Source organism: Stomoxys calcitrans, chromosome 1 (assembly GCF_963082655.1).
Source record: "Stomoxys calcitrans chromosome 1, idStoCalc2.1, whole genome shotgun sequence".
In the NCBI taxonomy this organism is placed as follows: domain Eukaryota; kingdom Metazoa; phylum Arthropoda; class Insecta; order Diptera; family Muscidae; genus Stomoxys; species Stomoxys calcitrans.
In genome coordinates this window covers 250708828-250724109 of record NC_081552.1, presented here as the reverse complement: position 1 = coordinate 250724109, position 15282 = coordinate 250708828, and the positions used below count along the sequence as shown (strand labels likewise).

At 41.1% G+C, this 15282-nt stretch overlaps 2 protein-coding genes across 3 annotated transcripts in view; both read right to left on the bottom strand.

Annotated features, from left to right (window-relative positions):
• Positions 1-15282, bottom strand: part of LOC106094947 (cytochrome b-c1 complex subunit 8) — a 69136-nt gene that overhangs the window by 274 nt on the left and 53580 nt on the right. The window contains exons 1-2 of one of the 2 annotated variants that reach the window (XM_013262190.2): positions 621-724; positions 3-205 (exon numbers count right to left, since the gene is read on the bottom strand). In XM_013262190.2, the coding sequence (XP_013117644.1) occupies positions 3-177 (175 nt within the window). In that variant the 5' untranslated portion in view covers positions 178-205; positions 621-724. Of the gene's footprint in view, positions 1-2; positions 208-620; positions 725-15282 lie in introns of those variants that run through there. The other variant, XM_059370816.1, reaches the window with a different exon arrangement.
• Positions 4049-15282, bottom strand: part of LOC106094949 (pH-sensitive chloride channel 2) — a 30746-nt gene continuing 19512 nt past the window's right edge. Inside the window, exons 3-7 of the mRNA XM_059370815.1 lie at positions 11762-12166; positions 11494-11652; positions 5072-5227; positions 4632-4999; positions 4049-4571 (exon numbers count right to left, since the gene is read on the bottom strand). Coding sequence (XP_059226798.1) covers positions 4314-4571; positions 4632-4999; positions 5072-5227; positions 11494-11652; positions 11762-12166 — 1346 coding nt within the window. The 3' untranslated portion in view covers positions 4049-4313. The remainder of the gene's footprint in view (positions 4572-4631; positions 5000-5071; positions 5228-11493; positions 11653-11761; positions 12167-15282) is intronic.

Sequence of the window (15282 nt, the reverse complement as noted above, 5' to 3'; positions counted from 1 at the left end):
ACGTGGTGCTACGGTAAAGATGTTGGAGCGGACACGGCGGAAAATGTTGGGGAGACCATGCGAGATGGCACCAGCAAAGGCGCGTTGCTCAAAGGGGGAAAGTTTGTACGTGACAATGCCATGGACCTTGGCAAGGTTACCAAAATGTTGGCCATTGAGGATATTTGTTAGACGCATTTTTCTCCTTTGGTAGTGGTCTCTGTCTCTGTAACAATTAGCACAAAAACTTTAAGCCATTTGTATGGGTATGGAAGATCTAAGAGGAACATGTAAACAACAACAACAATGTAGACGATGTGACACTTGGGAACCCATATGACACATTAACACATAAGGCCCAATAAAATTTGGACAAATATACAAATTGTAAATATGAACATATTGGCTATTATTCCTGTTTTATTTTAGCGGTGTTGATCAATTAGAACCGAGATATACGGATTATTTTCTGCCCGTGAGTTATGTAATTTTTGTTGAAACTTTTCTAGCCAAAATTTATGGCCCCTTATTGACAGCTTCGCGTTGCAAGTATGCCGACAGATTACATTCATAACTATATTTCGTTCCCTTTTTATTAAATATAGTACATATTTTACCTTGAAAAGAACACAATTTCTTACCTTAAAACGACAAAATTTCACAGCAAAATCCTTCGCTCTCCACACGCTTACACAAACACCTATTGAGATTTTTACAATTTTGACAGTTGGAAACAAGCAAGGAAGTAAATTGGTTGTTCTGCAAGCAATTGACAGGGTGATTCGGAAAAAGTGAAAAATGTTTTAAGATTAGTTAGTAGCGTATACGTAACGCTGAGCACAACAACCCATTGCATGACTTAATTCTCTGGAATTCAAACGAGTTTTTCTTGGGCAAAAATACACTTTATAGGCCGCATGCCCTATCATGGCGACACAATTAAAGGTGGTCTCATTTGTACAACAACCACAAATTATATGGTTCAATCTGTCATCTTGTCATCAAGCTGATCGTACTTTTGCCAACACAAGCAAAGAAGTTTGTGTGCGTACATGAGCAGAGAATATGCGAGAAAAAAGATAACAACAAAGAGAATGCAAACAAAAATTTGTCATCTTAATACCGTCAAACATGGCCAGCTGTTAGTGGCTGTTCGCGTGAGACCACCTTTTTAAATCCGCCTTGGTGCCCTATAAAGTTTAAACTTTATTGCATTAAACAGACGTAGACAACAAAAATGCAAAAAAGGATAGAAAATGGACCCCGTAATGAAATTTTGAAAATGAATTAAGCTACATTGGGGAACGTGAGGAAACGGAATGTCTGCGAGCACCACACAGGCTGTAACTTTGAGGTCCGATCTGTCACGAGAAGCTTAGCTGCGAGCTACCGGTCCACGGGTTGCAGATAATGGAATGCTCCATACGAAGTACTAGTCAGAGGCTGAGCGGCACCAGCTCTGGCATAAATACTGAGTGCCAATGATGCTCGATATGACTATACGTGTTATTGGTGCCTTTAAATAACCAATGGTCACCCTGTTTCCGCGACGATCGGTTCTTTGAACCGGAACGCGCTTGCTCACCTGTAAGAACTTGACAAGGATCGCCACCTCCACATACAAATGTGGCTACAAAAACAACGTGACGTGGCAAAGAGAAATCATTGTAGTTATTGTTATTGGGTTGCCCAAAAAGTAATTGCGGATTTTTCATATAGTCGGCGTTGACAAATTTTTTCACAGCTTGTGACTCTGTAATTGCATTCTTTCCTCTGTCAGTTATCAGCTGTTACTTTTAGCTTGCTTTAGAAAAAAAGAGGAAAAAAAATATATTTGATTAAAGTTCATTATAAGTTTTATTAAAAATGCATTTACTTTCTTTTAAAAAATTCGCAATTACTTTTTGGGCAACCCAATATTATCGACCGATCAAAGTCTGCAACGTCTATTAATTTCCTTATTTAAGGCCAAACAGGTTGAGCTTTGTTTTTGAGCGTTGCGTTGAAAAATGCAACTCTGCAAACAAATTCCACAAAAGCAACAGACAACAGTTAAAGAATTTTCAACTTTGACGACTGAAATCGAGCGCCATTCTGTTTTGCCACACGTGAAGATGATTTTGAGCAAAAGCTAGTTTTATTAATGCGTAACAATTGTCACTGTCGCCGAAATTTGGGATAGTGAGTTGTGTTAGGCCCTTCGACATCTTTCATCAATTTGGCCCAGATCGGTCCAGATTTGGATATAGCTGCCATATAGACCGATCCGCCGATAAAAGGTTTGAAGCCCATAAAAGCTTTATATTTTATCCGATTTTGAAATTTGAAACAGTCCGTAGTTTTAAGCCCCCCAACAATCGACCCAAATATGGTACAGATCGGACTATATTTAGATATAGCTGTCATATAGACCGATTTGCTATATATATTGCCCCATTTCGCTGAAATTTGAAACAGTGAGTAGGTTAAGGCTTCCCAACATCCGACCTTAATATGGTTCTGATTGGACTATATTTACATATAGCTGCCATATAGACCGATCTGCCGATAAGGGGACTGAAGCCCATAAAAGCTTTATTTATTAACAGATTTCGCTGAAATTTGAGAGTGTGTGTTCTTCTTAGCTTCACGATATCTGACCTTAATATGGTTCCGATTGGTTTATAATTGGATATATCTGCCAAAAAGGCCAATGTTGTGTTCTACAAAATGGAATAGTGACATATATATTGGACCACTCAATGTCCGTGCCGAATTTGGGTGCTTAAGTTATACAATTTTCACCGGATTGTGACGAAAGGGGGTTTACATATATACCCGAGGTGATGGGTATCCAAAGTTCGGCCCGGCCGAACTTAATGCCTTTTTTTTTGTCCATAAGCAGGTTAAGTTCGAAGATGGGCTATATCGGACTATATCTTGATATAGCCCCCAAATGAACCGATGCGCCGATTTAGGGTCATAGGCTCATAAAAGCCACATTTATTATCCGATTTTGGTGAAATTTGGGACAGTGAGTTGTGTTAGGCCCCTCGACATATTCCTTCAATTTGGCCCAGATCGGTCCAGATTTGGATATAGCTGCCATATAGACCGATCTCTCGATTGAAAGCCTTGCGCCCATAAAAGGCTCATTTTTTGTCCGATGCCGCCGAAATTTGGGACTGTGAGTTGTGTTAGGTCCCTCGACATTCTTCTTCAATTTGTCCCGGATCGGTCCAAATTTGAATATAGCTGCCATATATTCCGATCTCCCGATTTAGGGTTTTCGGCCCATAAAAGTCGCATTTATAGTCAGATGTCGCCGAAATTTGGGACAGTGAGTAATGTTAAGCCTCTTGATATATTTCTGCAATATGACACAGATCGGTCCAGAATTGCATATAGCTACCATATAGACCAATCTATCGATTTAAGGTTTTGGGCCCATAAAATGCTCATTTATTGTCCGATTTCGCCGAAATTTGAGACAGTGAGTTGTGTTAGGCCCCTCGACATCTTCCTTCAATTTGGCCCAGATCGGTCAAGATTTGGATATTGCTGCCATATAGACCGATCTCTCGATTGAAGGTCTTGCGCCCAAAAAAGGCGCATTTTTTGTCCGATGCCGCCGAAATTTGGGACTGTGAGGTGTGCTAAGTCCCTCGACATACTTTTTCAATTTGTCCCGGATCGGACCAAATTTGAATATACCTGCCATGTATTCCGATCTCCCGATTTACGTTTTTCGGCCCATAAAAGTCGCATTTATTGTCAGATGTCGCTGAAATTTGGGACAGTGAGTTAAGTTAAGCCTCTTGACATATTTCTGCAATATGGCACAGATCGGTCCAGATTTGCATATAGCTACCATATAGACCAATCTTTCGATTTAAGGTTTTGGGCCCATAAAAGACCCATTTATTTTTAGATTTCGCCGAAATTTGAGGCAGTGAGTTGTGTTGGGCCCTTGGACACAGTGACTTATGTTAGGCTTCCTTCATTCTAAGCTTCAGACTTCGATTTTCAATTTGACAGTAAAATACAGGCACAGTTTTTGTATTCCCAGCAATTCAAACTCTCTTATAAATGAAGAATGGCATACAATATTTTTTTTAATGTAAAACTTTCTTATATTTTAAAATTAGAGGCAAAGCCACACAAAAATATACAAAGTGATGAGATAACAATGATATGCACATGTGTCTAAGTCTATGTCTGTCGTTATTCCAAAGAAAATAATAATTAAATACACATATATATCAAAAAAAAAAAAAAAAAACTTAAATGCTATGACTTAAAACTTTGATACAATCAAAACAATAATACATCTGGACAACTGGCAAGCATTTGTCTTAGAAATAGTAGACGAATGTCCAGTATAGGGCATTAAAGCCCAGGAACATAAGCGGAAATATGAAACGTGATCGTCGATCAATCCACATGGCAATTTCTTGTGGTGTCATGGTGGTGAATGTTGTGTTCTCTGCTGTTTTATTATTTTCGCCATTGTCCTTTCCATTGTTGTCCATATTGATGACATGTCCCGCACTATTCGGATTACTGGTAATGGAAACTGTGTCTGGCGATTGTGTGGTTATTATAGGTAAATTCTGTAAAAGGTAAACAAATATTAAAAATTGCCTCGTTTCAGGATTTTTTTTCACACTCACATGTACTGTTAAATAGTTATTAAATCCTGGATTCACATTGCCATTCATGACACTTTCGGTGCTGGACACTATATTATCCAAGCTGGAACATGATCTAGTGCGCGATTGGTTGTTCAAACCTATTTCCCGTCTTGACGGTCTGGGCGTCAGTGTTGATTTGATTATGTATTTGCTGTTGACTTTCTTCAGCTCGATATTTTCCTTTCGTCGCCATATGGTGTTGACAAAAGCAAATTCCACCAGACTTCCAAAAATGAAGAAGGTACAGCCCAAGAACCAAACCTCTGAAACCTTTATGTAACTAACTTTGGGCAAGGTTTTACTCTGTGAAGAGGAGAGGGTAATGAACGACAACATGGTGCTGGTACCTATTTGAGGAGAGAAAAGTGAGTTTATTAGGGGTCTCCATAATTTCCTACACTGTCAAAGTTTTAACATACCTAACATAATTCGTGGAGGAGAAGCATCTGCTTGCAACCAAAATGAAACCCAAGATATGGCCACAATCATCATTGAGGGTAGAAAATAATCCATCAAATAAAATCCAATTTCTCGATTTAGGTGCACCGTAAAACTCAATGAACTGTAGTTACCATCTGTAGAAAGACGAAAAAAACAAAAAATTATATTGATTAGATGGATTTCAAATTATGGCCTTATGTGTGCAATAATTTATTGGGTTGCCCAAAAAGTAATTGCGGAATTGAACTTTAATCAAATATACTTTTTTTACACTTTTTTCTAAAGCAAGCTAAAAGTAACAGCTGATAACTGACAGAAGAAAGAATGCAATTACAGAGTCACAAGCTGTGAAAAAATTTGTCAACGCCGACTATATGAAAAATCCGCTATTACTTTTTGGGCAACCCAATATTAGGATGAGGTTGTACAGAGATGAGCTCACTTGGAGGCCAATTTTGGAGCATTGTGACCTAGCGAGCATTAAGGTGTAAGCGAGAAGGCAAAGAAAAAGTGTGAGTTTCGATATCAGACTTAGGTTAGGTTAGGTTGAAAAGAGGGTGCAGATATTAATCCGCCCCATGCCACTATGGAAATACACCTTAACCCGTAATCCGCTTGTTGTGCGCTCTACAAACTATAAAGTAATCTCTAAAAAGAAAATTTTAAGTTAGGAATCCGTGCTACATACAAAATCCTTAATTGCTTTCAATACCACTCTCCTAAGTTGGTTCATGTCTGGCATTGTGTCTCCACCCAAGTGCCGGTATCTGTTAGACGCGAAAGCCGGGCAATGACAAAGAAAATGCTCCAACGTCTCATCATCTTTCTCGCATGTTCTGCACATGCTATAACTTGCCGCACTGATTTTACATAAGTGAGCTCGTAGTCCGATGTGTCCCGTTATGATACCAATAGCTATACTGACCTCCTTTTTACTTCCTTTCACTAATAGCCTCGTCTTCTCACGATCTGAATTCCCCCATAGGATTTTCGCCGTCCTACCGACTGCTTCGCTGTTCCACAATGTTGCTTGCGCATTTGTCACTCACTTCCTTAACTCGGACTGCGTCGACCCGAAAGGATTAGGGTTAACCAAGTTTATTGACCGCCAAATCGTCTGCCCTTTCCTTTCCCCTTACTCCGTTATGGCCCGGCACCCAAACGATGCGGATTTTGCCATCCTCAGAGAAGGCCTTAATCTCCTTCTAACACTGCATGACTGTTCGTGACCTTACCGTCCTGGTTGTTATTGCCCTTATGGCAATTTTACTGTCGGCAAAGATGTTCACACTCGACGTCCTCGCGTTAGCACCACTCCACTTCAGGCATTCCGTGATCGCCCGGATCTTCGCCTGCAGGACCATATTATGTTCAGGTAGTTTAAAACAGATCTCAGTCCCTGGGTTCTCCATGTAAATCTCCAGGCCCACTCTGTGCTCTAGCTTTCATCCATCTGTGTAACATGATCTTCCAGATGGCAATACTAGGGTTCCGTCAATCCAAGACTGTGCCGCTGGCTGCAGTGCCTCGCACTTGACTTCAAAGTTCATCTCAGGTATCCGAACGGAAACCTCCTCCCTTCCTTCCAGATTTCCTATCGTCGCCTCAATTATACCGCGATGGTATGAGCTGCTCCCATCCTCAATTCATTCTCCCATCACCTTAAGTCTCATAGCCGCAGGGGCTGCCTCATACTTAATCTGCATGTCAATGGGTTGGATATCTAGAATAGTCTCCAGTTCCCTAGTGGGCGTGGTTCTCATCGCTCCGCCTATGCCCAGACAACATGTTCTCTGAAGAGACTTGCAAATGCAAATTTTGCCCATGAACATTCCACTAAGTAACTAGGGCAAACTTCTCACATAGCAATGAGTGCAGTCCGATTCAAGTTTTAAGCTCAATGATAAGGGGCCTCCTTTTTATAGCAGAGTCCGAACGGCGAGCCGCAGTGCGACACCTCTTTGGAGAGAAGTTTTACATGGCATAGTAACTCACAAATGTCGCCAGCATTAGGAGGGGAAAACCACCTGTGAAAATTTTTTCTGATGGTCTCGCCAGGATTCGAACCCAGGCGTTCAGCGTCATAGACGGACATGCTAACCTCTGCGCTACGGTGGCCTCCGAACAGACTTAGAGGCGATAAAAAAAGATGAAGAAATGTAAGAAGAGAGTAGTGAGCAAGAACCTTTCAGATGAGCCCACATGCATGTGCTTCTTCGGAGAAGCACCGGTCGAATCACTTAAATGTTTACACGATGTGTGCAAGCCAATGACTCTGTGCGTCACATAAACATGCGTGCGTCCCACCAAAACCATCCAGTCTTGTTCACGTATCTGTGGAGACCTCACCGTCTCCAAGATCTCCCAGATCGAAGACAAACCGCTTCTTCCAGAGGGAAACCCGGTGCACCTATTGACCCGGACATGAACAAATCAGTGCTCGATCGTCCTCTCCTTATCCCCGTCGCGGAATTTTCATGTTTATTGCCATATGACCTTTCGCATAGTGTTTCTTTGATAATGTTCAAAGACCTCCTACCCAAAGCCATCAGCTCCTTCGTTTTCTTACGGTCGATGTCATGCTGAAATGTCATTGCAGAGTGTGAAACCTGGTGGAGTACCGGTAGAATCACTTAAGTTTTTACACGATGACTCTGTGCATCACATGAACATGCGTGCGTCCCTCCAAAAACAACCAGTCTTGTTCACATATCTGTGGAGACCTCACTGTCTCCAAGATCTCTCAGATCGAAGAGAAACTGCTTCTTCCAAAGGGAAACCCGGTGCACCTATTGACACGGATATGAACAAATCAGTGCTCGATCGTCTGCTCCTTATCGCCGTCGCGGGATTCTCATGTCTATTGCCATATAACCTTTCGCATAGGGCTTTTTTGATAATGTTAATGACCTCCTACCCAAAGCCACCAGCTCCTTCGGTCGATGTCATGCTTAAGTGCCCTTGCAAAGTCTCCCGTAAAGTCTTCCCAACACGCCACAGACTTCGCACTGGCCATTCCTACCCTACCAGGTTCAGTAGTTCGACTTATGGTACCTATCCGGCACCTATCCTTCCTAGCATATTCGTCTGCCTCCTTATTAGCGGGAATACCATCGTCTCCGGGAAGCCAAGATAGCGCTGTCATGAGCCTAGTGTTTGTTCAAGGATTCCAAACATTCCGGTACGCAACTCCACCTTATTGTCCTTGAATGCGAAGGCCTTGAGCGGCGCCATATTGTCTTTATAAACTCCAAGCTTCGAAAGCAGCTGAGTTTTGTGGTGTATATTTATATTTTTTTTATCCATCTTCTTCCCTTTTTACATTCTTCTAGGATGAACACAATGGACATATAGTCTCCGAGTGAAGCGGCTAGTTACCGAGGGCTCTAGTCACGTGCCCTCCAACCTAACCCGATATTTTGTTTTCGACCGTTGTAAAGCACACATATCTTCCTGAAGACCGACCGTACGTTCATACGTCTGGCAGTCTCAGGACATACCGAGTGTCTTGGAGTAGACCTCAATCGGAATCTATGACGAATTCTAAGAAAATTTGCCCAAGAAACCATGGGTCCAAAAAGAAAATCGAGCTTTAGGTGCATTTGACGAAATTTAGTGCAGGGTTTCAGATGGGTAATAGGACATTAGGACAATAGGACAGGAGGCCACCGTAGTGCAGAGGTTAGTATGTCCGCCTGTGACACTAAACGTCTGGGTTCGAATCCTGGCGAGACCATTAGAAAACAAATTTTTCAGCGGTGGTTTTTTCCTCCTATTCTGGCATCATTTGTGAGGTAAGAAATCCTTAGAAATCCAGTTTAATATTTTCGGTCCTAGCATGCAATTGGTAAACATGCAATTTATTATAAAACCTCAAACTGTACCCTGCACCACCAGTGTGGCTGTGATCAAATGTATAATTCGACTCAGAAATTCTTGCCGATTCACCTTAGCCATGTCTGTCTGTCCACATATCCTTTCTGTGCTGATCGTCCGTCTCTTGGTTTTTGGAAATAAAGTGGAGATCGCATTTGTTACCCAATCATGTCCATCTGTTAGCATATCCTTCCTGTGCTGATAGTCCGTCTGTCGTTTTTTATACCCACCACCGTAAGATAGGGGGTATATTCATTTAGTCATACCTTTTGCAACACATCGAAATATCATTTTCCGACCCTACAAAGTATATATATTTCGGATCGTCGTAAAATTCTAAGACGATTTAACGATGTCCGTGTCCGTTTGTCTGTTGCAATCACTCTACAGCCTTCAAAAATTGAGATATTGAGCTGAAATTTGGGACAGATACATCTTTTTGATGCACGCTGGATAAATTCTTGATCGAGCCAAATCGGACCATATTTGGATACAGCTGCTATATAGACCGATGTGCCGATAAAGGGTCTAATGCCCCTAAATGCTTTAATTTTTATCCAATTAGGCTGAAATTTGAAGCAGTGAGTAGTTTAAGACTTCCCGACAACTGACCCAACTATAGTTCAGTTCGGACTAAATTTAGATATAGCTACCATAAAGACCGATCTCCCGATAAAGGGTCTGAAGTCCATAAAAGCCTTATTTATTACCCGATTTCGCTGAAATTTGAAATAGTGGATTATTTTAAGCTTCTTAACATTTGACCTAAATATGGATCAAATCGGACTATATTTAGATATAGTTGCCATATAGACCGATCTCCCGATTAAGTTTCTGAAGCCCATAAAGCTCTATTTTTCAACCGATTTCGTTGAAATTTGAAACAGCAAGTAGTTCAAGGCTTTCCCACATCTGACCCAAATATGGTCCATATCGGAATATATTTATATATATCTGCCATATATACCGATCTGCCGATTATGGGTCTAAAGCCCATAAAAGCTTTATTTTTTACCCGATTTCGCTGAAATTTGAAACAATGGGTTATTTTAATACTCCCGATATCTGACCTAAATATGATTCAGATCGTACAATATTTAAATATAGCTACCATATAGACCGGTCTTCCGATAAAGGGTCTGAAGTCCTTAAAAGCCTTATTTATTACCCGATTTCGCTGAAATTCGCAACAGTGAGTTATTTTGAACCTCTCAACATCTGACTCAAATATGGTTCAAATCGTACAATATTTAGATATAGCTACCATATAGACCGATCTCCCGATAAAGGGTCTGAAGTCCATAAAAGCCTTATTTATTACCCGATTTCGCTGAAATTTGCAACAATGGGTTATTTTAAACCTCTCAACATCTGACCCAAATATGTTACAAATCGTACAATATTTAGATATAGCTACCATATAGACCGATCTGACGATAAAGGATCTGAAGCCTATAAAAGCTTTATTTATTATCCGATTTCGCTGAAATTTGAAACAGTGGATAAGTTTAAACCTCTCAACATCTGACCCAAATATGGTTCAAATCGTACAATATTTAGATATAGCTACCATATAGACCGATCTCCCGATAAAGGGTCTAAAGCCCATAAAAGCTTTATTTATTACCCGATTTCGCTGAAATTTGAAACAGTGGATAAGTTTAAACCTCTCAACATCTGACCCAAATATGGTTCAAATCGTACAATATTTAGATATAGCTACCATATAGACCGATCTCCCGATAAAGGGTCTTAAGCCCATGAAAGCTTTATTTTTCATCCGATTTCTCTGAAATTTTAAACAGTGAGTAGTTTTAGGCCTCCTGACATCTGACCCAAATATGGTTCATATCGGACTATATTGATATATAGCTGCTATATAGACCGATCTCCAGATAATGGGTCTAAAGCCCATAAAAGCTTTATTTTTGATCCGATTTCGCTGAAATTTTAAACATTGAAACATAGGACCCAAATATAGTTCAGATCGGACTATATTAAGGTATAGCTACCATATAGACCGATCTGCCGATAAAAGGTCTGAAGCTCATAAAAACTTTATTTATTACCCGATTTTGTTGAAATTTGAAATTCAAAATTCAACAGTGACTCATATTTGCTAGACCACTCAATGACCGCGCCGAATTTGACCACGCCAATTTTCACCGGATTGTGACGAAAGGGGTTTCACATATATATCCGAGGTGGTGGGTATCCAAAGTTCGGCTTGGCCGAACTTAATACCATCTTACTTGGTTTAATATATGCCATCCTATGGTAATGGGTATACAAATTGCCTGTTATAAATCTGCGCTTGTAATACTTTTTGAATTTCTACGAAAATAATAAACATTTTGTCTTGAGTTATAAACTTATATTTGTACGCCAAAATTAATCGTTCTCCAATCTTGTAATTAAGTGCTCTTCAAAAATATTTAATTAAAAAAATGCCATTGGTCATTGTCACATTTCCTAACGATTGATTCTCTATCTCTAGAAGTTGTTATTATCGCATCATACTTACAGAAGGCACCATGTCGCAGGTGTTCATAATTGGAAACGACTACTGTCTCATTGTACCAATAACGCTGCATGTTGTACTCAGTCAATCGCATGTCCGGGTCGAATGATATTGGCGACTTATCTTCCCATTGAAGTACCAATTCGGTGTTGTCATACATCCCTGTAACGATAGAAATTTTTAATTAATTAAACAATAAAATCTATGAATGTATGTGTCAACAAATACACATTGGGGGTGCATTTTCGATAATGTGCTGTTTTTCACCTACAACTTTCAAGTATGGTCGAACAAGATTGCTCATCGAATGGGAATTTCTTGAAATTCATCCAACAATAGAGGGTGGCTTGCAGTCGTGTCGATATAATGACGTGACCCTCGGGCGAGATTGATGTTAGGACATCCTTTTCATCGGTGCCCAAAATATTCGATTCACGTTCGTTGGCAAAGAATATGTGGGGCAACCATAGGCGTTCGCTCATATGTTTTTGTCCCAGTATATTGTCCTTTTTCATTGGGGCATAGTGTGAATAGGCCAGTCGTTTGTCCTGGAAACTTAACTGTAGCAGGGCGTGCATTTTGAATTGTAACAAATCTGAGTTGAGATTCTGCATATAATAAATATATATTCTAGCCTTAACTTTAATGGGATAACGTTCACCACTGTCGCTGTATTCTGAAAAGATAGAGATTTGAAAAGGTAAAATTAGAATTACAATGTATAAAGTTTTTATAAAAAAAAGTTTTTTTCCGAGATTTCATTAAAAAAAAACTCTTGAACAGAACTTTGTTGTTGCCTAACCTTGGCCTAGGCCTGAGGATATGGAAAGAACATTTTACCCAACTCCTAGTGTCCGACGTCGGCGGCAAAGATGATACCGCAGAACCAATCAATGATGATGGTATAGAATATTTAACTCCTAGTCAAAATGAGGTCCAAGTATCACTGACCCGACAGAAGAACAACAAGGCAGCAGGAGCCGACGGGTTACCCACTGAACTATTTAAGACCGGAGACGACACGCTGATAAGGCGTATGCATCAACTTATCTCCGCAATCTGGCTAGAAGAACGCGTACCCGATGATTGGAACCTTAGCATACTATGTCCCCTATACAAGAAAGGAGACAAGACGAAATGTGCCAACTACAGAGCAATAAGTCTCCTCCCCATCGCATACAAGTTACTCTCGAGCCGAGCGTACTGTGTGAAAGATTAAAATCTAAAGTCAATGAAATAATTGGACCCTATCAATGCGGCTGGAAAATCCACCCTAGACCAGATATTCACACTGCCCTAAATCCTGGAAAAGACCCGAGAAGGACAAATCAAGACCTACTATCTCCTTGTTGACTACAAAGCCTCTTTCGATACTCCTTTACGTTCAAAGGTATTTCAAGCCTATCTGAGTTTGGTATCCCTACAAAATTAATAAGACTCTGCAGGATGACTCTTGCTGATACGCGTTCCTCAGCAAGAATAGGAAAGAGTCTCTCCGAACCATCTAATACCAAACGAGGTTTCAGACAAGGATCTCTTTAATATCCTGCTGGAGAAGATTATACGAGATGCAGATGTGAATAGATATGGCACACTAATCACAAGAGAACCCATGCTACTTGCCTATGCCGACGACATCGACATCATAGGTCGGTCACTGAAAGTAGTAGAGAGTCAGTGAAAATGGGTCTGGCAGTAAATGGAAAATAAGTAAAGTAAATTAAGGATGGTTTCAACTCCCAAAACGCCTTGCACAACCGAGCAGATAAAGAAAATGGAGAAAGTTGGGTACCACAACTTTGAGATAGTTGGAAACTTCATCTACCTCGGCACCGCCCTAACCGAAACGAATGATACCAGTTTTGAGATAAAGCGAAGAATAATACTGGCAAACAGGTGCTACTTTGGATGAAGTAAGCAGTTTAGAAACAAGGCCACCTATAGTGCTTATTGACATTTGTCTTAATATTTGGATGTCAGAGTGGGTGGGAAAAACATTAGCCGGAAGTCGATTCCACATACGAACGGTTCGGGCGAAATAAGAATACTCTCTATAATTCATTGTGCTGTCCGCTGGCCAATCAATTACAAACGGGTGTGAGTTCCTGGAATGTCTAGTATCCTTGATATACATCCTTACATCAGGAATAAGAAGACGAATTTCCGACGAACACACACTATGAAAGTCCCCATAGAACAGCGCCAAACACGCCACATTGCAGCGATGATCAAGGGAGGCGATAGAGTTGGATACCCCACTGCCCCACTGTCGCTCTCCTCTGTACACGGTCCAATAGCTCCCCGCCTCTTGTCCTCAATCTCTCGAAGACTCGGCCTGTGGTCGAACGAGTACGAATGACAGAGATTACTGTCATCCGCAAATGAGTAGATCGGATTCGAAGTCTGACCCAACAGATCGTTGATGATGGGGTACACCTGCGGTCAATTTATGCTCATTGAATGAGAAGCCATCTATAACGACTCGAACAGTGCGATCTCTGAAAAAGCTCGAAATAAATCGAACGAAGCCATTACTGACACCAAATCAAAGCTTGTCGCAGCTTTGATAGTAGTACACCGTGCCAGACACTATCAAATGCCTTGGAGATATCCAGAGCCACAATCTTACTCTCATCAAACGGGGGGATTGAGCGACTCCAACAGAAGTGGATTGAGCGACTCTAACAGAAGTAGTACACCGTGCCAGGCCCTATCAAATGCCTTGGAGATATCCAGAGCCACAATCTTTCTCTCACCAAACTGGTGGATTGAGCGACTCCAACAGAAGTGCCATGAGCGATTTCTCCGGAACCCATACTGTTGGTCGCTAGGAAGGCCATTAGACTCTAAATACCTCACAAGATGGTGATTAACCATGCTCTCCATAACCTTGGAGAAATCGGAGCATATCGCAATTGACCGATAATTCGCAGGGTTGTTTGCCTCACCCTTCTTGCGTATTGGCTGAACGTTCGCAATCTACCAACACGCCGGGAAGACTCCCGCACGGTAGGCAAGGTTGAAAAGGTTGCGTAATGGACGAGCGAGCGTCGAAAAAACCTGCGTAAGACAAGTATTGATAATGCCATACGGCCCCGGGGATTTATTAACGTCTAGATTCCAAAGAACCCTTTTAACTCCACGAGTTCGAAAAAATATTTGGGCATGACGCCTGATATATTTTTGACTGAGGGGAGTGGTTGATTGCTATCCGTCAAGGAAGAGTTCCCCGCAAATATATCAGCCAACAGGTTAGCCTTATCAACCGGGTCAGTGAACGTTTGATCATCCTTAACAAGAGTTGGAATAGATGAAGAACTACCCTTTACCCTTTTCACGAACGACCAAAAGCTCTTACTTCCTTGTATAGAACCAAGAACCTTAGTACACAGACGCTATTCGTAGAAAATTTTTTCGCGCCTAAGCACATTGGCACACGAAGATCTTGCCTGCTTGGGCGGCAGTTCAGTATTGGCCTTTTTATCCAAGCGCCAGTTCCTGAATGCCACCTCTTTCGATCTGACAGCATCTCTGCATGTCTGGTTAAATCAACCTTTGTTGTCTGATTAAGCCGTCATAGTCTTAACTGGAATAAATATCCTCATTCCATTGAAAATTATCTTCTCAATCATTTCAGCAGTAGCAATTAAAATGCTGAAAGAATCCCATGAGCTCAGAATCAGAGCTTCGGGACTGGGGAGGAGGCAGTACGAAGACCAGAATACGAAAAAAATGCTGAAACAATGCAGTGACGGAGTTACCATACTTTTCAGGGTGTGAAGTTTAAAAAAG